Source organism: Zootoca vivipara, chromosome 2 (genome assembly GCF_965207765.1).
Source record: "Zootoca vivipara chromosome 2, rZooViv2.hap1.1, whole genome shotgun sequence".
NCBI lineage: Eukaryota > Metazoa > Chordata > Lepidosauria > Squamata > Lacertidae > Zootoca > Zootoca vivipara.
The window spans coordinates 112,137,919-112,162,930 of NC_142584.1; the positions used below are offsets into that span (position 1 = coordinate 112,137,919).

The following is a 25,012-nucleotide window of genomic DNA, read 5'->3' on the forward strand; positions in this document are numbered from 1 at the left end:
TATGGTCTTCTGTGTGTTATTCTTTCAAGTTGGGAGCAACCACATATTTCCCGTGCTACCGGACTCAGTTCGTAGCCGGACATGAGCACACAGGTTTTGTCCTAGCCCTGGGGCTCGTCTCACAACTGGCCCCGGGCGGCAAATGCCAATGCTCAGTGCACCCAGAAGACACCAGTTGTTGGTTGGAGTTGCGTCTATAAAAAGTGCATACCCTTGCTTTTCCATAAAGAAATGGGGAGGAATGATGAACTGGAATAGCTGACTAGAAGGAAAGGTAACCTGGGAACTTCATGTTGATTGACCACCCCAGCTCCCTGACCCCAAGAAAAGGCTCATCCAGGGAGGCAGGTGAGCATTACAGCTAAACCCCATGTTATGCTCTCCAGTAGCTATTCACTCAGACAGGGCTAATTTCATTCATTTCTTACTGTGGGGGGGGCATGTGTTTTACATTTCCTTTTCCCCTTCCTTGCAGTCCTGACAATAATCAAACCTCCACGCCCAATGCTTTTAGCCCCAGAAAAGGAGCTCCCCTTGGTGTCAAGGGAGGGGTCCAAGGGAGCATCTGGAGTCCTGCCATTCCTTCTGTCCCTGGCCCCTTCCCCTCCTCTCTCAGCCATCCCAGGACCACTCTTGACTCCCTAGCAGAAGACAGGATCTGTCTGTGATGGTCCTGGCTGGCTGAAGGACCACTTCCTGTTTCCTGGAGCTCCATCCTTCTTTCTCATGCAAGGTGGAGTCATAAAGCAGATGAAGGCTGAGCACAACTAAGGGTGACACAGAGGGGGCATGGATTCTGCTTAACGTCTTTCTGTCTAGATCAAAATCCACACACAAAAAGGGGCAGTGTGAGAGCACAATCAGTTTTATGGAGCTGCGTTGAAAGGCATTGCTTCGTGACACTTAAGAGCCCCTTCTCAAACAATTGAGCATTAAAAGAATTTAAACTACATAGACTAATGGGGGTAATGGTGTGTTGGGCCCAAGATCTTGGATATAATATTCACATGAATGAGTGTGAGAAAGTATGGAAGGAGACATAAAGTATACAGCATGCTGTACTCTCAGAAAAAATATCATGAAAATGCTATACAGACCCCGACCAAGTTGGCCAAAATGTATAAAAATAAATCAGAAGTGTTCTCGAGATGTAAAATGGGTAAAGGCTCGTATATGCATATGTGGTGGGAATGTAAGAGAAGAAGAAAATTTTGGGATATCACATATAATGAATTTTTTAAAAAATATTATAATTCCCATTCATAAAGAGACCAGAAGTCTTCATTTTAGAAATAGTGCCGACAGGAAAAAAAATGCAGGCCACTCTTCATGTATGCAATGACAGCAGCCAGAATTTTGGTAGCGAATAACTGGAAAAGCAAAAAGTCTCCCACAAAAACTGAATGGCAGCTTAAAATGATAGAATAGTTATAATTGACAAACATGACAAGGGAGAGTTAGAGGACACTCGAATCAGAAGGTTAAGAATGAGAATAATTGGAATGAGAATAATTGGAATTACATGTATAAAGAGTATTTGAAAAATTATTGTGATAACAAAAATCTGGCAGATCTTTTGTGATTCTTGTAATAACATTGATAAATAAAAGAACTAAAAAATCTTAAAACTCCTATAACACTTACCTGATACAAATCTAATAGAAGGGCCCCAAGGCACTAGGAGGCAACCTGATAGTCATGTATCTCCCCCCTCAAAAAAAACTATGAGCTCTTGGTTTCTCTTTAGACACTCATTCATGGTCACCTGGAGCATTTGAGGGAAAAGAGAGAGAACATTGTGGCATATGAAGCAAACAGAAAAAGAAAGTGAAGTGTCATTGTTACTTGGAAGGGCAGAAGTGATAAAATGTTTAATGTACATATAATGCTGTGTTTGAATGCATTGTAATTAAAATACTGTAAAGGGAAGTTTCTCTTAGACTTAGGCAATAGATTCCACTCTGTCAAAAGCATCAAAGGAGGCTGGTATCTTTCCCAATAACTCTTCGCTGGAGACAGAAGCTGCAAAGCTTTCACAGAAGGAAGCTTAAACTTGAGAAGCCAATGTGTTCTTGCTAAGAGAAGCAGCAGCAGTTGCAAATAACTTATACAATGATGAAGAAACTTAGGATCTCCCTCTGATATAGGAAGGTTTACTGGATTACATGAAGGACTGGAGATTGTTTGCAATCTGCTACTTTATCATGTTCATCTTATTGTTGGTCTTTAAGGTGCTACTGAAGGAATTTTTTTATCTTATTGTAAGACTGTGTAAGTGTTCTGCAGTAAAGCTTTGAAAATTATTCTTGTGATGGAGAAATCTCATTTCCACACAAGGTCCAGATCAGGAATTCCATGGAACAATCTTAACAACAAGTACCTGATGGACCAAACCATGATGTAGCCATGCTCTTTCCTACCCCCTTCCAAGAATTGCAACAATCTGTTCCTCCAAATGGTTCTGTCACTACAGTGGTGCCTCGGGTTAGGTTGCCTTCAGGCTAGGTAACCTTTGGCTTGCGGTCCACAAAAACCCGGAAGTACCAGAACGTCCTGTGCTTTGGCCTGTAGAAACTTCAGGATGCAGACAAGCCTCTAGAACAGATAACGCCTGCAACTTGAGGTTCCACTGTATGCCCTGGGGCCCCCAATCTTTCTCACTGCCAATGGAAACTAATGAGTAGGAGAACCTATCCATGTGTCACTGGAACAAAAACCTCAGATATTCACTCTGTAAAATAATGAAAGTTTTCTTTCCCCCCCTCTCCCCCCCCACTCTCTCTCCACTTCTCAACTCCCCAACCTTATGCTGTATGAAACATTAAACTTTCTCTATGTGCGCATTTTGATGACATGCAAAGTAACAGAGTAGCTTATAGCTAGGAAGCTAAATAGCTATTCTAGGTGGTATTTCCTTTTTGCAGACTATATGTACAATGTCCAGACTCTTTGTATTCAAAAGAACTTTACATTCATAAACATATAACTGAGAATAATATATTTACAACCCCATGCTTATTCAAACTTCCTCACTTGAATTGTCTTACAGTTTATTATGAAAGGTTTTTTCTTTGACTTCAGCAGTAAATCTCTCTGTTCCTGCACAGGTTTCTTCCTATTAGCATTTAGTGATCTTCCTCTGTATCACTTCAGACGGGTCACACTGATACACAACAGTATACTGAGACATCTCTCTCAGCAGCCATTCTCTCTCACACACAGATAAAAGAACAGAAAAGCAGTTAAAAACAACAGTTACTGGAATAACAGTCACAGCAGAATGGAATGCCTCCCTCATGTGACTCACAGTCAGCCAATCACATGAGAGCTACTGTCAAAGGAAAAACTCCGTTAATAAACCATCACCCTTAACACTTTCCCCAGACTTAGAGAAACCAGCGAGCCTTAAAAGTAGGAGAGCAAAGAGCTAAAGACAGAGGGCACTTAGCAGCACTCACAGAAGAGATGATGATGATGATGATGATAGCTCCATTGTTTTCAGTGAGCTTGTTCAGAATTAAACAGCCCATTGCTTTGTGGACCTCAGATCTCCAGAGGAGGAAATAAGGGGATTTGTATCAGGGACCAGCTTCCATACCCTGCAGATGAAACCTTCCCCTACCTACAGTTGCTCCCACATAATTCAGTGGGACCTATTCTCAGTTCATTGTCTGCTGGATCAATGCCTTAAACCTTTGTAGATTCTGTATATCACAGCATAACCATTGAGGTGTCCCCAGATGTTGTCCAGTTCCCGTCAGCTTCAGCCAGCAGGGCTGACAGTCAAGAATGATGGAAGCTGTAATTTGGAGCTCACCAACAGGACTATGCTGCCCTATATCCTTCCCTTTGAAACAAGTGTGAAAATAAATTTTGGACTCTATAGATTTGTCCTGATCTGTGCATGCAATGTCTACTTCTTTTTTGTAGCTGTGTGATTTGTGCTCCTATTGTATTGTGATGGTCATTGAGTATAAACTTATGATTTTATCCCAGAATGTCCCACTTCTCCATAAGGGCCAGATTTGATGCGTGAGGGCCAACCATTTTATTGAGCTTTTTTTTAGGATTGAAGTTGTTGTGCAGGCAGAAGAGAGAGGACCAAGCAGAAAACGGTGGACAGGAGTGGGATGTTAACCGAGAGCAGCAGCGAGAATGCTGGGCGGAAGACAGAGCAGAATGCGGGGCGCCTGTGTGAGCTGACCAGTGGGACAGATAAAGACCAGGGCACCTGCGCGAGCAGAGCACTAGCTGGATGAAATCAACAGTCCACCGCTAACAAGGTCCTAGAGCCGGACAATGGATGCCAGCATGCAACGGTCAGCAGGTGGGTAGGCTATCCACAGTGTGTGGACACAACAACCATAAACAGACCTGCATGTGGGGCCGGATGAAACTTTCTATCAGGCCGGATTAGGCCCCCCGGCAGGTTTTTTGACACGCCTGCCTTTGGATGTCCCTATATTCATTGGAGAAATGGTGGAGGGTCAAGAGTTATCCAACCTCCAAGCCATACAGAAGGCAATCCTGTATACTGTTGTTGTTGTTGTTTAGTCGTTTAGTCGTGTCCGATTCTTCGTGACCCCATGGACCAGAGCACGCCAGGCACTCCTGTCTTGCACTGCCTCCCGCACTTTGGTCAAACTCATGTTCGTAGCTTCAAGAACACTGTCCAACCATCCCGTCCTCTGTCGTCCCCTTCTCCTAGTGCCCCCAATCTTTCCCAACATCAGGGTCTTTTCCAGGGAGTCTTCTCTTCTCATGAGGTGGCCAAAGTATTGGAGCCTCAGCTTCAGGATCTGTCATTCCAGTGAGCACTCAGGGCTGATTTCCCTCAGAATGGATAGGTTTGATCTTCTTGCAGTCCACTAGGGAAGTTTTTTTAATGTTTAATATTTTTTAAATATGTTGGAAGCTGTGCAGAGTGCTAGGGCAACCTAATAAGATGTGTGGGTTACAAATAGTAAAATTATCATTATAAAATGGAACGTCCCTTTTTTCATCAGAAAAATATTTCCGGGTATGGAAAGATAACAGGCATTTGGGTGCCTTCATTCCAGCTTCCTTAAATGGTATTTCAGGATTTTTTCATGATGAGGATTTAGAAACCAGTGACTACACACCAAATCACAAGGAGACTTATTAGTAGAACATACTAGATAGCTTATGAGATGCAAGATACAGAAAGTTTATCAAAAGGGGAAGTTTTGTGGGAGGTTTTTTTTTTTAACCATTGGAATACTGTGTACACAATTTCAAGGTAATATCTGTCATAAGAGAAATCATGATCAGAGAGGGGAGTTTAAGAATGACCCTGTCTATATCTGTATTACTTCCTATTCTCTACTACGTATTTGTGTCCTTACGGAGAAATAATGTCCCTTTGACTTCAAGAATGTATCTTTTAACGTGTGCCTTCAAGAATGTATACTGTATTTTAACGTGTACCTTCAAGATGATCTTTTGTTTGTTTTTACCTGTATTTCTTGACCTTGTATGACTAGTGTAACTAAAGAATGTAACTGTTGACTGTTGACTTTCTATCGTTGTACTGTATAGATTAATGCCTTCATATCCTGTATGATCTCTTTGCCCTGACAGTGAAGAGCAGTACATCCAGGATGAGAAGCAGTGGGCTGCAAATACCAGGGCAGGGGAAGCAGCAGGGAGGTCTCGCCACCTGCACGATGCATTCGCCTTGCAAGGGGGCGCATCCAGCCCTGCAGCCTCCTATGGCCCAACCCACAGCCAGCGAGCACCGATGCTCAGAGAGGCAGGAAACCGGCCAGGCAGGGGGACTCGAGAGCGGCTGCAATTTCCTGTCCCCCCGCCGAGAAGCGCGGAGGAGCAGCGGGCATTGTCCTGGCGAGTTTCCCCGAGAGGAGCGGGATTCCGGTACAGGGACGGAGCGAGGAGTCAGAGGTGAAGGGGGGGGGGGACGAAACAAGAGGAGGAGGAGGAGAGCACGTGCGCCTCGTTTGGCAGGATCAGCCTCCGAGTCTAGCCGGAGGCTGCAGGGCGCCCCCCAACCGAGCACGAAGGGGAAGGGGCTCAGCTCAGGAGCAGGGCATCTTCAGGAGGGCATAGGGGCAAACATCTCTAGGCAGGGCTGGCACGGACCCTCCCTGAGACCCTGGGGAGCTGCTCCCTTCAGTCCTATAGACGATGCTGAGCTCAAGGGGCACAATGAGGGGTCGAAGGCAGCTGCTGCTTCGCGATGGAGGCTGCATGTAGTCGCCCCCTGATCAGCGGCGTTCCTGGGGCTTTTGCCGCCCCTCTGCCTGTCCCTCATCAGGGAGCCCCGTCCTCTTCCACGGTCCTCCCTCCGCTCCGACTGTCCTTCCCTCTCGCCTGCTTCTGCCTCCCTGCGGTGGCTGCAAGGGCGATGAGTGGGTTCAGGGGGCGGAGAGGGAAGGCGAGGCAGGGGGGAAAGGAAGAGCAGTGCAGCAGGGAGGGAGGTGCCCCTCTCACTCTGCAGCCCCCTGGCACCCTTTGCAGGCCACTACTCCAGCCCCCCCCTTTCCTCTGCCAGTGCCATTGATAAACCTATAAACCACCACCATTACCGCATCTTGTGGCAATGATGTCCATCAGATTCATTTAGCAAGGAAATGGCTTCTTTTGCCTGCCCCAAATCAAGGTCACTGTGCCTACACATGGAGGTTCTTTGGTCTGTCATGGCTAATAAAACAGCTAATAGATCTATTCCCTGGAGAACGCATCTGATCTTTCCCCAAGCTGTCAAAGCTAGTGACCTCTTGGGTCTGTGTGTAAATAAGTGAGAGAGGCTTAAGCCTGATTCTTTAAGGTTTTATCTTCCACCTTCCTCAGTAACACTGCTGAGTTTTCAGTTGAAGGCTGAGAGTTGAAGTGGGTGACAGTATTGAAAATGCAGAGGAAAGGAGGATTCTTTGGAAGTGGCAACTGGAAATAAATTAATGTTGATGACAGTATTGTAAAAGACTAAGGTAGGCAAAATTGAAATTAGTTATTAATATTCAGATTATTACTCATTTCTATACTGCTTCATATTTTTAAGAAAAAAATCTCAAAGTGATTAGAGAGAAATCTCAATGCAGTTTGTGTTCCCAGGATGTTGAGAACATTAACTGTAAATCCAGGAGTTCTCTCCTCCTGATAGTCTCAGATTTGATTGTTCTTTCTGATAGAGCAGGAGGAAGGAAACATTTATGGCCTTAAAGCTGCATTGATTCTGGAGGCCACATTCCAGTGAGCTGTGTGGCCAATATATCCACATGCATGCACCATGCTTTAAAATATTGTTGGTCAGTATTCCTTTTGTTTGTTTGTTTCTTAGGCTGTACAGACACCATATGTTTAAACCCCCAGAGAATCATGGGAATTGTAGTTTATTGCTACAGTTCTCAGGACCCTTAACAAACCAGCTTGCAGGATTTGTTGGGTGAAGCCATGTACTTTAAATGTTAGGTGGGTCTGTCACAGCCTTAATCCTATACAAAGATCTGTTGTTGCCTTTCCAACATGCTTGAAGTTGCATCCAGGATCAGCATTCCCTGGCCACTGAACATGCTCAGTGCTCTTACTGAGTTGTTTTTGGATTCCCCTACCACTGCCTTGGTTCCCCCACCCCCAAATATTATTTGTACTTCAGTAAACCTTGAAGTATCTTCGAGTCTTCGGATAACTTCATCTCGTCCATGGGTGGGGTTGTTTGGGCGACATTGTCATTCATAGCCTGAACATTAGAAATAGAAAGAGTAATAATATATTTCAAAATCTGGCTAATGGTTAAAAAACGTCCTTTTGTTTTTATTCTTGATTTTTATTCTACACTGGTTTTTTACTTTGTGTTTTTTTTTCTTTTCCAATAGGGTACTGTAAAAATAGAAGAGCAGGGACCGAAGAGACCCATTTGAAGGAAGAGCCTGGAATCCAAAGGAAAAAGAACTCCTGCAGGCCAAGTTGGGACCTTCAGGGACCTTCTACCTCAGGCAGATTTACATCAAATTAAGCAGGAGGCAAAGGAGCGGCAGCCACAGCAGCACTGGGATGACCAGTGGCAGGATTTCCTGAAGACAATGCAACCCCCTTGTTCAAGTTGGGAAACCCCACAGGCTCCCAGTCCTCCCCACTCCAGGGATGGTGTCCTCCTGGCCTCCTTCAAGGGAGCTGCGGATGACAGCCGGTGGCCCAGCGGGAGAGCAGGGGAGACAGACCAGACCCTGCTCCAAGACACTGATGGGCTTCTAGGAAAGGTAAGTGCCCTCCTCTCACCTGGGTTTCCAGCACCTGGAGGTAAAATCATAGAATCAGAGAGTTGGAAGAGACCACAAGGGCCATCCAGTCCAACCCCCTGCGAAGCAGGAAACACCATCAAAGCATACCTGACAGATGGCTGTCAAGCCTCTGCTTAAAGACCTCCAAAGACGGAGACTCCACCATACTCCTTGGCAGCAAATTCCGCTGTCGAACAGCTCTTACTGTCAGTAAGGTCTTCCTAATGTTTAGGTGGAATCTTCTTTCTTGTAGCTTGAATCCGTTGCTCCGTGTCCGCTTCTCTGGAGCAGCAGAAAACAACCTTTCTCCCTCCTCTATATGACATCCTTTTATATTTTTGAACATGGCTATCATATCACCCCTTAACCTTCTCTTCTCCAGGCTAAACATACCCAGCTCCCTAAGCCGTTCCTCATAAGGCATTGGTCAGAGGTCCAGTGCCTCTAGACATGGGGGTTCTGTTTAGCTATGGTGGTGAATATTCCTCCTCCCTGCGCTTTCTCTCTAATCCACTTTAATAGGGCTTGCTAGACCAAACTTTATTATACATGGGAGGTTTGCGATCATATCTCCTGATGTTGTTACTTTAATGAAGCAACCACAGGGGACTCTGAATTTCATCAGAGCAGAAGCTACATGAGAAGAGGGGCCCTTCCACCAACCCCCATTTTGTGGGAATGTTCAGGGATGTGGGAAAGGTTATATTATATATATATATATATGTGCTAAGAAGTTCCCAAACTTTGCAGAGTTTACATTCCCTTTTTAAAAACACACAGCAGCAATAGCTTTTGCATCAGGCTCACTAGAACCTCTACAATAATATATATATTCCTGGTATATTTTCCGCTTGTTCCCTCTTAAAAATAAGACATGACACAGTGTTGTTAAAGTGTAAAGTTTACTCACATAATCATTTCTGTTCACAACCGGATTCCAGAAAAGACAGATTAGCTTATAAAGACATATATACACATGGAGTCTACTCTTAAGAAGTGGGCTCCATTGTCCTCTCTTGGCTGAAAGCTGAGAGAGGATTTCTAACTAATATGTTGCTTCTTCAAGAACTAGATGAAAAAGAAAGAGAAGAGAGACATAAAATGGTGGCCGGGCCTAGTGCTCACATTCTGCAAGTAAGAGCACATGTCAAGCCACGCCCCAACTCTCTACATGCAGGGGAGGGTCTGTCTCAGCTCAGGAGCTAAAAGAAGTTCTCATTGGCTGACGTGGACATCCCCTTTGTGTGTTCTCTCTAGGAATGTTATGATTGACTGCTCTTAACACTTTACATCCCACACGTTTTATCCCTCTAAATTGCCTCCATTTCCAAAATGCTCTTTTCTCCCCACTGAGGTAAAAATCTTGGCACATCTTGCAGCCTCAGCACTGCAATGTGCAGTGCAAATAGAATAACACTGGCCTCCCTTGCAAGGTTGTTGCAAGATTTATTAAGATAATGGCCGTCTCAGATGACTGAATCACAGCCTGAAAAGATGCTTTACAAATACTGTAGGCACAGTTTTTAAGGATTATTCGGCAAAGTTACGCTGAAACCTAAGTTGACCCAAGTTTAAAACAAATATCTCCTGGGCATCAGAAGCAGAATGCAAAAAGAGAGGGCAAAAGAGAAGGACTCTGCCTGGGTAGTTGCACAAATTTACCATCTGTGGTCCTGCACTGGCAGCAAGGCTAACAAATAGGGGAACTTGGAATGTCCTAGTCCCATCTCCCCCTGCATCTGCCACCTGAGCCAATTGTCCCAGTTTACCTCCTGATTGGGCCAACCCTGATGGTGAACTGTGATCTAACTGGGCAGTCTCTTATGAGCCATAACTAAGCAACTTTCCATTTTGCCCAAACTAGGAAACTACAGCTGCCAGATTTGGAACAAGCCGGGATATTAAGATAACTTCAAACTGTGTTTGGTCTAAACAGGAAACTCTGGTTGATCAGTGGCTTCGTGGTTTGACTGTTCCCACTGCAAAGGGGCTGTGCACTCAGGTGAAAGGCTTCTTCAAATCCCTCCTCATTGAGTCGATACACAATAGCTCAGAATGGGCCAACACATGTGAAGCATTCTGAATACTCTTTAACAGGGCAGTCCTGCGGAGGCCTACTGGAAGAAAGCCGCATTGAGTTCAGCGGGTATAGGGCTCCATTGAGTTGTTTATGACTCAATTAGGAGCCACTAATTACCTTCCCGGTGCGCTTTCTCTAGCGCCTCTGCTCCGTAGACCCGGGCTGGCAGTAAAACACACACACAGCAGAGTTCTTCTTCTTCTCACACAGCGAAAGCTTGTATAGCCGTTGGATAAAAAGCCTCTTAAGAACACATAGAGTCCAAGGTGTTCTAATAACTACTTAAGTTTATTCTAGAGAGAAAAATAACAAACAACCTGGTGAGAGCGCAGACATCTTGCGACCGTCTCCCAGGCAGAAACGAAACCAACTGATACATACAGAAACACTTCTGGTACATTCTGTAACATGATATTCCTCAGTGGTCAGGTGCTACAGTACACAGTTAACTCTTTGGTTACTTGTTACTCCTCACACCCCCTCTCACCTGAACACTGGGGATAGCGGGTATCCAAACTTACCCCAAAACCAACCCTTCACAGAATTCCCTATGCCGTTGGAAACTCAAGGGTTTTGTGAACCCATCTGCTAGGTTCTCTTGGCTTGGACAATACCTCAACTTTACCAAGCCTACCTGTATGCTCTGACATACGTTTCGGAAGCGGATGTCTAAGTGTTTGGTTCTGGCCTTGAACTGTCCAGACTCCGCCAGTCTCAAAGATGGTTGATTGTCGCCCCAAACAGTGATGGGCTGGCTACAATCACCCCAGATTTCCTGGACCAAACATCTATAGTACTCCAATTCAGTGCATGTCGCAGACAACGCACAGAATTCGGCTTCCGTGGAAGACATTGCTATTAGGCTTTGCCTGCGCGACCGCCAACCAATCAGGGCATTTCCAAACTTGACTACCAAACCAGTCACTGACTTCCTGTCCTCCTGATTGGCCCAATCAGCATCTGCAAAACAAGTGAGTTGTGGCTCACCTTGCGCTGACATCTCCAAACAATACTCTTTGGTCTCCTGCAAATACCTAAGCACTCTCTTAATGCCATTCCAAGCATGCACGCTAGGTTTCGATGCTTCTCTACTGAGCAAATTGACTGCAAAAGCAATATCTGGTCTGCTCCATTGTGACAAATACAACAGACTCCCTAGCGCTGACTGAAACACTTCAGGACTCTCAAACGCTACTTTGTCCTTCACTTGTGACTCTTTCACAAAGTTTGTCTCCATGGGTGTTCTGACCCCTTTACAGTCAGACATTCTGAACTTCTCAAGCAAATGTTCAATCTTGCCTTTCTGACTGAGCAAGAAACTTCCATCCTCAGTTCTGTCTATCTGCACACCTAGATAAACATTCACTGCACCTAGATTCTTGAGTTTGAACCTCTTGCCTAGCTCTTTTGCAAACTTCTGCACTTGCATCTGGCTCTTTGCTAAGCAGATCAGGTCATCAACATAGACAAGCAACAGTTCCTGCTGTTCTCCTTCACCTCTGAGATACAGACAACTGTCAGCTAGACTCTTCCTGAAACCTAGGCTCTTCAAAACAGAATCAAGACATGAATTCCAATTTTTAGCGGATTGCTTCAGACCGTAGATCGACTTGTGCAGCTTCCACACCTGACCTGGCACGTCACTCTCAAACCCTGGAGGAGGCAACATGTACAACTCCTCCTGGAGGTCAGAGTTCAAATAAGCGGTGTCCACATCAAAGTGGTTGACCACTAGGCCTCTCTGCGCTGCAGTCGCTAAAAGCATCCTGAAAGATTCCGCTCTCGAAGTCGGACTAAAGACATCTGTGTAGTGGATTCATTTCTTCTGAGTAAAACCTCTAGCCACTAATCTAGCCTTGTACTGAGGCTCTCCAGTCACTGTGGGTTTCAGCCTGTAGACCCACCTACAACTGACTGCTTTCTTACCTTCTGGCAACTGTGTTAGGCTATACACACCAAGAGATTGCATGGAGTTCAACTCTTTCTCCATTGCAACTTTCCACTTACTAGCTTCCTCCACTGACAACTGTTGCACCTCTTCAAAGCTTTCAGGCTCACACACTGCTAGGTTCGCCCATACACTGACAGCTGAAAACCTTTCAGGTGGTTTACCTTTCGTGGTGCGTTTTGAACGCCCTGGTCCCACATCTTCCCCCTCTAAATCCGAACTGCTTGTCTCTGACTGTGGCTCTCTCGGACTAGCAGCACTGTCAAGAGACTTACTACGCTTTGCAGCCCCCTCTGGGCTTGCTTTGGGTGAAGTGGGTGACCTACCACGTTTGCTGTACTTCCCAGGCTTGACCTGGGGTGAAGTCGGTGCGCTTCTGACTACTTGCTTCACTTCCCTAGGAGCTACACCACTTGGACCAGCTGCCTGACCTGGATCTGGTCCTGCAGCACCTAGAACTCCAGCATCAGCCACCTGAGTTTCCTCTTCCTGGTCAAAACCTGAAGACCAGTCAAGAAGAACTTCGGGGTTAGCATGAATGCGTCTCCAGCCCTCTTGTTCACAGAACGTAGCACTCCTGCTAATGTGAACGCGGGTTTGGTCCCCCTCTGCTGGTACAAACCTCCAAGCCTTTGAGTTTGGTTCGTAACCACAGAAGATCATTTTCCTGGATCTTGATCCTCCCTTTCTGCGCTTCTGCTTTGGAATTAGAACCCAAGCCTCACACCCAAAAGTTCTGAAATAGTGCACCTTCGGAACTTTGCCATACAACATGTAGTAGGGTGTGTTGTCCACAACTGAATTAAAAGCGCGGTTTGAACAATAATTCACAAATTTATAGCATTCCCCCCAAAACTTCTGGGGTAGTCCTGCATCAAACAACGTTGCCTCTACCAGTTCAGACAGCGTTCTAAATTTCCTTTCAGCTAAACCATTCTCCTGTGGACTAAAAGGAGCGGTTTTTCTGTGCCTAATTCCCTTGCTGCGGAAAAAACCTTGTAGTTCTGCACTCAAAAACTCTCCCGCCCTGTCACTCTGAAAACACTGGACAGTGAGAGAGAACTGTAGTTCTACTTCGGCTACCCACTCTTTTATCACTTTGGCAGCCTCCCCCTTCTCTTTCAGTGTTATGACCCAGGAAAAATGGCTGAAATCATCCAGAAGACACAAAACATATTTTGAACCACCTAAACTTAACGTTGACATAGGCCCAGAAATATCCATGTGCACTAACTGAAATGGCTTTGTGCTCTTCCTCTCAGACCTAGGATAAGAGCATCTCTTCGTCTTCGCTTTCGCACATGCACGGCATTGCAGGTGTTTTTGACATGGCTTGAACCTGCAACCTTTGACAAAATCAGGGGCTTTTTTCACATAAGGAAAAGACATGTGACAGAATTTACGGTGCCAAGCATGAATACAATCCTTATGGATAGCGCCCTCTGTGCCCTTTGGGGTATTAGCACTTTTAGCCTGAGCATCACCAGTGTTACTTCCACCTGCTTGCCCCCTCCCATCTAGGACAAACAGACCATCAGACCCAACAGTAACACTTACCAGCTCAGCCCCATCTCTGGCAATTTTGCAAACACCATTGGCAAAACTTATTTCAAAGCCCTCACGCAATAAGCAAGACACACTTAAAAGACCATTCTCCATGCCTGGTACAACATAAACATCAAGGTTAGTGTCTAAGCATTGCATATAAAAAACACCCTTGCTTTTAATTGTTCCAGAAGAACCATCAGCAAGATGCAGGCTTTTTTCATCTTCAAGTGGCCTGCAGTTCAGGATCTGTCCTGAAGGCGGTACAAGATGATGGGTGCTGCCTGAGTCGATAATAAAAGTGAAACTGCCCTGTCCTCTGTTTCGAACCGTTGCTAAGGCAGCAGAAAGACGGCTGACAGGCTTATCTGGAGTTTTCCCACGTCCTCTGCCTCGGCGCTGCTGGCTGGTCCCACGACCACGTCCGCTGGGTTGCCTGGCACCTGGCTGAGTGACCTTGGCTGCTTCCGGAGCTGGGCAAAATCTCGCTACGTGCCCAGGCTGCTGGCACCGATAACAAAGCCTTGTTGCGCACGCACTCACAGTGGATTCCTCAGTGCTTTTTACTGCACCCCCACTGGCTTCTCTGCGCCCACGGCCCCCCTTCTCAGCTGATTCTTTCTGGCGTCTCTGTTCCTCATCCGCCAAACGCCCAGAAACGTAAGCAATCGTGAGTTCAGCTTCAGGCAAGGCCTCAAACGTTAAGCACAAATGCTCATAGGCGTTTCCCAAACTAGACAGCAAAATATAAACTTTTTCCTTCTCTTTAAACACAAGCTCATGCCGCTGCAGCTTATGGAATGCATCAATCACATTGGCAATGTGCTCCTTAATGGGTTGCCCTGGTCTCAGTCTCAACTCAAAGAGATGCCTCATAGCATGCAGCTTAGGTCCAGCTGTTTTTCTCTGATGGACCCTTTCCAAACTGTCCCAGGCTTGCTTGGCATTTTCAGCATTTTGCACATAGGGCAGTTGCGTAGCATCACAGCTCATGGCAATGGCACATAAAGCCTTATTGTCTTTTCTGGTTTCTGCTGCAAACCTCTGTGCTTCAGCTGCTGAATTATCAGCGACAGGGGTTGGAGGATTTAACACACAAGTCCATAAATCCTTTCCTAGCAACCACATTCTGGCCCTTTCTCTCCACTCTGCATAGTTGTCGCCATTCAACCTCTGGAACGGCACGACAAATGACTCCTGTAGCTGCTCCGCCATCTTGTCCACCCCCGGGCTCCGTGTCCGTGTACTCACTCAGAATAGCTGACGTTGCTCCTCCGGGTAGACTGCGGATCCCAGCCTCTGGTCCAGGGTCTTTCTGCTAGCGAGTGCATCTGTTAATTGCCGACTGCAAAACAACAGGTTTCTCCCAGCTAGCTCTTTACACCGGCTTTCTCCAAGGCTTTTACAGCTGCAATCACCTTTTATTGCTTTGGTGATTGATTAGGTTCTATGATCCATAACCTGTGACGGGTATAGGGCTCCGTTGAGTTGTTTATGACTCAATTAGGAGCCACTAATTACCTGCCCGGCGCGCTTTCTCTAGCGCCTCTGCTCCGTAGACCCGGGCTGGCAGTAAATCACACACACAGCAGAGTTCTTCTTCTTCTCACACAGCGAAAGCTTGTATAGCCGTTGGATAAAAAGCCTCTTAAGAACACACAGAGTCCAAGGTGTTCTAATAACTACTTAAGTTTATTCTAGAGAGAAAAATAACAAACAACCTGGTGAGAGCGCAGACATCTTGCGACCGTCTCCCAGGCAGAAACGAAACCAACTGATACATACAGAAACACTTCTGGTACATTCTGTAACATGATATTCCTCAGTGGTCAGGTGCTACAGTACACAGTTAACTCTTTGGTTACTTGTTACTCCTCACAGGGACATACTTCCATGTTAGCGTGTATAGGATAGTGGCCTACAGTTCTGTCCAAAAGCTATTTAACATTATTAACTCACCCACTGTCATGAACACACCAGCCCAAAGCCTAGAAGTACAGCCTGACTTAGAGAGCAGTCAGCAACAGAGAGGCTCATGTTTCTCTCAGGCAGCTGAGAGCCGACAGCTGCAGACTCCCACTCCTCTTGACACTGAAAGGAATTTAGATAACACGATAGCTGGAAGCAGGCTGCAACAAAGCCAAAGCTCTCAACAGGCACAGGCAGGCTTGTAGAGCAAGGGAGGGAGCTTTCCTTCACCGGAAGAGGAAGCAGCTGACCCAATGAGGCCAAAGAGTAGACGAATGGGAAGGGTTTAGACAGAAAACAAACCAAGAGACGCAAGGGTCATAGGTTCAGTATATTCTGCAGACGCCAGAAGGATTCTTCAGAAGGGTCAACTTGAGTGTACTTGATGGATGCTCGACGTCAGCTCTCCGAGGCTAATTGCCTCGGAGAGCAATTAGACCCCACTCCTCTAAGTGGGGTCACTTAGAAGAGAAGATGGTGAAATGCAAACAGGGGACAGAGAAAGGGCAGAACTCCTCAATGCCTTCTTTGCCTCAGTCTTCTCCAAAAAGGAAAACAATGCCCGACCTGAAGAATATGGAGCAGATGATTCAGCAGGGGAAACACAGCCCAGAATAAGTAAGGAGGTAGTACAAGAATACTTGGCTAGTTTAGATGTATTCGAGTCTCCAGGGCCAGATGAACTACATCCAAGAGTATTAAAAGAACTGGCAGAGGTGATTTCAGAACCACTGGCAATAATCTTTGAAAATTCCTGGAGAACAGGCGAAGTTCCAGCAGACTGGAGGAGGGCAAATGTTGTCCCTATTTTCAAAAAGGGGAAAAGAGAGGACCCAAACAATTACCGCCCAGTCAGCCTGACATCAATACCAGGAAAGATTCTAGAGCAGATCATTAAGCAAACAATCTGTGAGCACCTAGAAAGAAACTCTGTGATCACTAAAAGTCAACATGGGTTTCTGAAAAATAAGTCATGTCAGACTAATCTGATCTCATTTTTTGACAGAATTACAAGCCTGGTAGATGAAGGGAACACTGTGGATGTAGCCTATCTTGATTTCAGCAAGGCCTTTGACAAGGTGCCCCATGATATTCTTGTAAAGAAGCTGGTAAAATGCGGGCTAGACAATGCTACCATTCAGTGGATTTGTAACTGGCTTACTGACCGAACCCAAAGGGTGCTCATCAATGGCTCCTCCTCATCCTGGAGAGTAGTGACTAGTGGGGTGCCACAGGGTTCTGTCTTGGGCCCAGTCTTATTCAACATCTTTATCAATGACTTGGATGATGGGCTTGAGGGCATCCTGAGCAAGTTTGCAGATGACACCAAATTGGGAGGGGTGGCTAACACCCCAGAGGACAGGATCACACTTCAGAATGACCTTAACAGATTAGACAACTGGGCCAAAGCAAACAAGATGAATTTTAACAAGGAAAAATGTAAAGTACTACACTTGGGCAAAAAAAATGAAAGGCACAAATACAGGATGGGAGACACCTGGCTTGAGAGCAGTACATGTGAAAAGGATCTAGGAGTCTTGGTAGACCACAAACTTGACATGAGTCAGCAGTGTGATGCAGCAGCTTAAAAAGCCAATGCAATTCTGGGCTGCATCAATAGGAGTATAGCATCTAGATCAAGGGAAGTAATAGTACCACTGTATTCTGCTCTGGTCAGACCTCACCTGGAATACTGTGTCCAGTTCTGGGCACCACACTTCAAGAAGAATACTGACAAGCTGGAACGTGTCCAGAAGAGGGCAACCAAAATGGTCAAAGGCCTGGAAACAATGCCTTATGAGGAATGGCTTAGGGAGCTGGGTATGTTTAGCCTGGAGAAGAGAAGGTTAAGGGGTGATATGATAGCCATGTTCAGATATATAAAAGGATGTCATATAGAGGCATAGCTGCCAAGTTTTCCCTTTTCTCGCGAGGAAGCCTATTCAGCATGAGGGAAAATCCCTTAAAAAAAGGGATAACTTGGCAGCTATGTATAGAGGAGGGAGAAAGGTTGTTTTCTGCTGCTCCAGAGAAGCGGACACGGAGCAACAGATTCAAACTACAAGAAAGAAGATTCCACCTAAACATTAGGAAGAACTTCCTGACAGTAAGAGGTGTTCGGCAGTGGAATTTGCTACCAAGGAGTGTGGTGGAGTCTCCTTCTTTGGAGGTCTTTAAGCAGAGGCTTGACAGCCATATGTCAGGAATGCTTTGATGGTGTTTCCTGCTTCGCAGGGGGTTGGACTGGATGGCCCTTGTGGTCTCTTCCAACTCTATGATTCTATGATTCTATGCTTGTTTGGCAATAAATCTTCAAGTTAATTATGTCTTGCATACTGTGTTATCAAGCCGACAGCCTGGACTCCTGACACCCAGGGTCTCTGCTAGTCAGCTTCTCGAGCTTTTCCTGATGTCCTAATCTGCATCCTGATCTCTGTTCCAGGAATGGTGGCCTGTGGAAAATGTGGTTAAGTCCCCAAAGTCTGAGCAGGATCCCTTGGACACAGAGAACATCCATCTCTCTGCAAGGGCTGAAGGAGAGAGTGAAGAAGAGACCTGCTTTCTGGGTAAGGGTTGGGGTCTGGGTCTGGGTTGGGGTCTGGTTCCTTGGGTGCTTTTGCAATTTTCAGAGGATCCAGCAGAAGCCATTTCCTCTCTCCTGCCTGAAATTCTCAGACAATGGGATTGCCAGAACCTCTGAGTTAGCCTTTTGCAACACAGTACCCTCCAGACATTATGAGACTTCCACCTCCCCTCACCCACAGCCAGCATGGACAATGGAATGATGGGAGTTGTAGTCTAACAACTTCCAGGACGCTTCAAGTTGGAGAAGGATGCTGTGGGAAGAGAGCCCAATGATCAGCCTCTAAGCAGAAAGTAGTTCCAATGTTAAATTCATGGAGAGAGAATAATAGAATCATAGAATCATAGAGTTGGAAGAGACCACAAAGGCCATCCAGTCCAACCCCCTGCCAAACAGGAAACACCATCAAAGCATTCTTGACATATGCCTGTCAAGCCAAGAAGAGGGAGAACCATCTCTAGGAAGCTGACATGCTTTCTGTGATGGAATGATCGACATGGCACGATACTGAATTTCTTCCATAGTTTTCTTCCACATGAGGTTTTGCGTGCCATCAGTGTACACAGAAGCATTGAATTTATGAACATGTTTTGCACAGTTGTGTGCAGGGAGGGCTTGGAAAAAGAAGGATAAGCGAATTGTGTAAACTTGCCAATGTTACAGACTGGGTTTGTGTCTGAGAGGTATAATATTGTATAGCACCCCTGTAATTGTATCCATCTCTAAGCTTACTTGGAGATACTGTGGTACAAACTTGGTACAAATTTCAAAATGTGTACACAAAGCCAACAAAGAGACACACAAGTTTATAGTGGCACCAGCTTTCCTTTTCAAGATTTCACTTTGTCCGAATGCAGCCCACAAAAGCTTAGGCCATAATACATTTATCAGCCTTTAAGGGCTTCTAAAGATGAAAAAAAAAGAAGCATAGTTAATCTATGGACTTCAATCCTACAGGAGACAGTTACGGCCAGCAACTTGGATAACTTGTCTGCGCTCTGCCTTCGCAGTCCTAAGCAATAATACTTCTTAATAATAGTTTCCGGAAAGCACCGGAAGGCAGAGGGCTCTTGTGGTCAAATCTTCTTGCTGGTTTCCCACAGGCATGTGGTTGGCCCTTGTGAGAACAGCAGGCTCTTCTTATGTTCTAATATATTGCAATATTTTTACAGTTACACTTGACATAATAACACTTAAGTTTGAATTATTTCTCAGATGAGAGACTTCTACTCGAGTCTGAGATCATTTCCTCACTTGAAAAAGAAAAATACAGAGATATGTCTAAGAAGCCAATTCCACCCTATATCTGTATGATAAAATGGTGCTGCTTTATTGTGTGAATGGAGTGGTCTTCGGTTGCTCTTGCCATTATCTCATATGCTTTTCTAAAATTTTGGAACATAGAGAGGACAGTGGAGAAGGAAACGGTGTTAAAATAAGAAAAGGTGCAGATTGGGATTGATGTGTGTTCGGTTCCTTTTTTGTCTTTATTGAAAATCTAACAGGATTCTGTTTCCTCCCCACTCCCAAACAGATCAGAATTCTATGGAGCCACCTGTGAATTCATTGGGAAGAACAAAGAAACAGTTTAAATGCATGGAATGTGGGATGTGCTTTAGTCACAGTGGAAAACTGAGGATACACCAACAAACACACACAGGGGAGAAACCATTTGAATGTATTGACTGTGGAAAGAGCTTCAGTCAAAGTGGAAATCTTAGAATACATCAACGAACTCACACGGGGGAGAAACCATTTAAATGTATTGAATGTGGAAAGAGCTTCAGTGAAAGTGGACATCTTAGAAGACATCAACGAACTCACACGGGGGAGAAACCATTTAAATGTATTGAATGTGGTAAGAGCTTCAGTGAAAGTGGAGCACATAGAATACACCAACGAACTCACATGGGGGAGTACCCATTTATATGTATTGAATGTGGTAAGAGCTTCAGTATAAAAGGAGCACTTAGAATACACCAACAAACTCACACGGGGGAGAAACCATTTAAATGCATTGAATGTGGTAAGAGCTTCAGTCAAAGTGGACATTTTAGAAGACATCAACGAACTCACACAGGGGAGAAACCATTCAAATGTATTGACTGTGGTAAGAACTTCACTAAAGATGGAGCACTTAAAAAACATCAACAAACTCACACAGGGGAGAACCCATTTAAATGTATTGAATGTGGAAAGAGCTTCAGTCAAAGCGGACATCTTAAAATACACCAACGAACTCACACGGGGGAGAAACCATTCAAATGTATTGACTGTGGTAAGATCTTCAGTAGAAATGGAGCGCTTAGAATACACCAACGAACTCACACGGGGGAGAAACCATTTAAATGTATTGAATGTGAAAAGAGCTTCAGTGGAAGTGGAGCACTTAGAATACACCAACGAACTCACACGGGGGAGAAACCATATAAATGTATTGAATGTGGTAAAATATTCAGTATAAATGGAGCACTTAGAATACACCAACGAACACACACGGGGGAGAAACCATTTAAATGTATTGAATGTGGAAAGAGCTTCAGTGGAAGTGGAGCACTTAGAATACACCAACGAACTCACACAGGGGAGAAACCATTTAAATGTACTGAATGTGGAAAGCACTTCAGTCAAAGAAGAGATCTTAGAATACATCAACGAATTCACACGGGGGAGAAACCATTTGAATGTATGCAGTGTGGAAAGAGCTTCAGTCAAAGCGGACATCTTAGAATACATGAACGAACTCACACGGGGGAGAAACCATTTAAATGTATTGAATGTGGAAAGAGCTTCAGTGGAAGTGGAGCACTTAGATCACACCAACGAACTCACACGGGGGAGAAACCATTTAAATGTATTGAATGTGATAAGAGCTTCAATCAAAGTGGAGACCTTAGAATACATCAACGAACTCACACAGGGGAGAAACCATTTAAATGTATTGAATGTGGAAAGAGCTTCAGTGGAAGTGGAGCACTTAGAATACACCAACGAACTCACACAGGGGAGAAACCATTTAAATGTATTGAATGTGGAAAGAGCTTCAGTCAAAGTGGAGACCTTAGGAAACACCAACGAACTCACACAGGGGAGAAACCATTTAAATGTATTGAATGTGGAAAGCACTTCAGTGAAAGTAGAGATCTTAGAATACATCAACGAATTCACACGGGGGGAAAACCATTTGAATGTATTGAATGTGGAAAGAGCTTCAATGAAAGTGGACATCTTAGAATACATCAACGAACTCACACGGGGGAGAAACCATTTAAATGTATTGAATGTGGAAAGAGCTTCAGTGGAAGTGGAGCACTTAGATCACACCAACGAACTCACACGGGGGAGAAACCATTTAAATGTATTGAATGTGGAACGAGCTTCAGTTCCAGTGGAGCACTTAGAATACATCAACGAATTCACACAGGGGAGAAACCATTTAAATGTATTGAATGTGGAAAGAGCTTCAGTGGAAGTGGAGCACTTAGATCACACCAACGAACTCACACGGGGGAGAAACCATATAAATGTATTGAATGTGGTAAGACCTTCAGCATAAATGGAGCACTTAGAATACATCAACGAACTCACACGGGGGAGAAACCATTTAAATGTATTGAATGTGGAAAGCACTTCAGTCAAAGTAGAGATCTTAGAATACATCAACGAATTCACACGGGGGAAAAACCATTTGAATGTATTGAATGTGGAAAGAGCTTCAATGAAAGTGGACATCTTAGAATACATCAACGAACTCACACAGGGGAGAAACCATTTAAATGTATTGAATGTGGAAAGAGCTTCAGTGGAAGTGGAGCACTTAGATCACACCAACGAACTCACACGGGGGAGAAACCATTTAAATGTATTGAATGTGGTAAGAGCTTCAGTCAAAGTGGAGACCTTAGAATACACCAACGAACTCACACCGGGGAGAAACCCTTTAAATGTATTGAATGTGGAAAGAGCTTCAGTAAAAGTGGAGACCTTAGAATACACCAACGAACTCACACAGGGGAGAAACCATTTAAATGTATTGAATGTGGAAAGAGCTTCAATCAAAGTGCGGACCTTAGAATACATCAACGAATTCACACAGGGGAGAAACCATTTAAATGTATTGAATGTGGAAAGAGCTTCAGTGGAAGTGGAGCACTTAGATCACACCAACAAACTCACACGGGGGAGAAACCATTTGAATGTATGCAATGTAGAAAGAGCTTCAGTCAAAGTAGAACACTTAGAATACATCAACGAACTCAACACAGGGGAGAAACAATTTAATGTGTTGAATGTGGAAAGAGCTTCAGTGGAAGTGGAGACCTTAGAATACATCAACCAAGTCACATGGGGGAGAAACCATTTAAATGTATTGAATGTGGAAAAAGCTTTAGTCCAAATGGTTACCTTAGAAAACATCAGCTAACTCACACATGATGAAAACTACAGATCTATTGAATGTGGAAAGGGCTTCAGAGGTAATGGAGACTTTCATATTCATTAGCAAATGCACACAGGGGAACCCATATAAATGTATGGAGTGTTCCACTCAGGGTTCACTACTTACATCAAGAATCTCATAAAGGGGGAAAGCTGTTTTAAATGCATGGAATGTGTGAGATGTTCTAGTGTTTGTACGTAAATTAGTATGTATTAAAGTAAGGAAGGTCACATATACTAAATGTATAAAATAAGTGGCAGCTTGTTGCTAGATAAACAGGGAGAGAGTGTGAATATGGAATGCTCAAGGTGTGTGTTGAATCTGTTGCATTTAGAGGTCCGCTCTTCACTGCCAAAATGATGGGTTGCCCTTGTCTTGTAGATCAGCATTCCAGGCACTCATTACTTGAACTTTGCATAATCAATTGAAGACCTTTTTGCAGATAGTTTTTTCCAGCTGAATGAAAAGGTCTCTCTTTTAAATGTTCATTTGGGATTCCTTTTAAAACTGTTTATATATATATATATATAATTGATTTTATAAAATACAAACAAAAAACCCCAGATATTTCATGCCAATTATCCATAGCTACAATATTGTTCATAAATGCACAATAAAAAGATAAATAAAAAGTATTTTTAAAAAGCATGAAAGAAAAAAAATGCATATAATTCCTATCATTTACCATAACATCATAGACTTCCTCAACTCCCCCCCACGTTGAGTCCATATTCTGATATTGTTTAGGCAGTTTTCACGTTATTATCTTATATCATCTTAATAAATTTCTTTCTAAACTTTCCTATTCTTATCTCTCTAAAAATACCAATTATATTCACTTAACATTTAATTAACCTTTCCCAATTTAATAATTTTTAATTTTCCATTATTCTCTGTTTTACATCTCCCCTTTGCTTACTCTTTTTACCATCAATGAATCACAATTTTAATATTAGCTCTTGTCTTCTAATTACATTTACACATTTTAAAATTATTTCATCCCCCTTCTCCTGAATCTAGGCTTCCCAGGCGCAACAGCGAATTCCATATGTCATACCAGTTTCGGACCTTGCAAATCAATCCAACAACATAAATATTGCATCATTTACCCCACTCCCACCTTTTCCCAACACTTCCACCAAAATTTCTTGAACATCTTCTGCTGTCTTTTCATTTCTCCACCTGTTTCCCATGTTGTGGATCTCAACCTTCTAATTATAATGTCACATTACCTTCCACCCTCTCTTCTCTCTCTCTCTCTAAAAACAAGTTCCACTGTGCACCTTGCCCACCTCCTCTCACTAGGATGGCAACCGCCCACTCTGGTCCTTTTTTGAGGACTCCTAATGTCAAACCTATACCCTGTTTCACATCTCTCACTTGTGGAACAATCTGACAGTCATTTTCCTCCTCTTCTGTAAAGTCATTAAATTCCTTAGATTCCAAAACATTGTCTAAAATTTGTGGTTGGTCCTCTTGTTCCTCTGCATAGTACAATGTTGTCAATCCTTTTCCCAGTCCATTATTTTCATGCAGCAGTTTATTCGCCACATCCAGCTCATTTTTGATATCCAAAAGCTGTAAAAGTATACAGTCTAAGTCTTGTGATTGTATTATGTCTAGAGCAATCTTTGAGTCTCAGATTTCATGCGAAAGCTGCAAGTTGCCAAACAGGAAATGGCAGAGGTCTAATTTCCAAGCCTCAAATACCATTTTGAAGTCCAAACTGGTTTTCATCTCCTGATACTATTTATAAGTCAAAAATCCTTGTCCAAAATCTTTAATACAATTTCAAATTTCATTTAAACTTCACACTACACAATCTTACAGATATAATCCAGTTTTTGTTTTTCCAGCATTACAAAATCCATTCACTGTTCCCCCCAGGGACCCAGATCCAGTGTCCAGAGGGATTTTCTTTAAATACCTCAAAGTTTTGCAGGAAATTTAATATAATCCACTCTTCTCCCTTTTTCCTGCTCCAGGAGAAGAGTTTTAGGTCAAATTCTCGGTAAATTGAAAGCTTCCTTTCCCCTTCACAGCTAGGGGTTAGCTTACTGCATCATGATACTTCAATGGAGGCGCTCAATTTCCTTTTTCAATCAACCCCCGTGGCCAATTATTGAAATTCCGAATCCAAATTTTTTAACCTCTTTTGTACTTACAAGATCCTAATGTCCAATTCTTCAAT

General features: G+C 44.0%; 1 protein-coding gene across 1 annotated transcript in view; it reads left to right on the forward strand.

Moving 5' to 3' along the window:
• The first annotated feature begins 3,218 nt into the window (after nt 1-3,218).
• Nucleotides 3,219-25,012, forward strand: part of LOC118081124 (uncharacterized) — a 66,694-nt gene continuing 44,900 nt past the window's right edge. Inside the window, exons 1-5 of the mRNA XM_088663471.1 lie at nt 3,219-4,327; nt 5,602-5,922; nt 7,854-8,237; nt 18,243-18,366; nt 19,918-23,121. Coding sequence (XP_088519597.1) covers nt 8,061-8,237; nt 18,243-18,366; nt 19,918-22,664 — 3,048 coding nt within the window. The 5' untranslated portion in view covers nt 3,219-4,327; nt 5,602-5,922; nt 7,854-8,060 and the 3' untranslated portion in view covers nt 22,665-23,121. Of the gene's footprint in view, nt 4,328-5,601; nt 5,923-7,853; nt 8,238-18,242; nt 18,367-19,917 lie in introns of the transcript that reaches the window.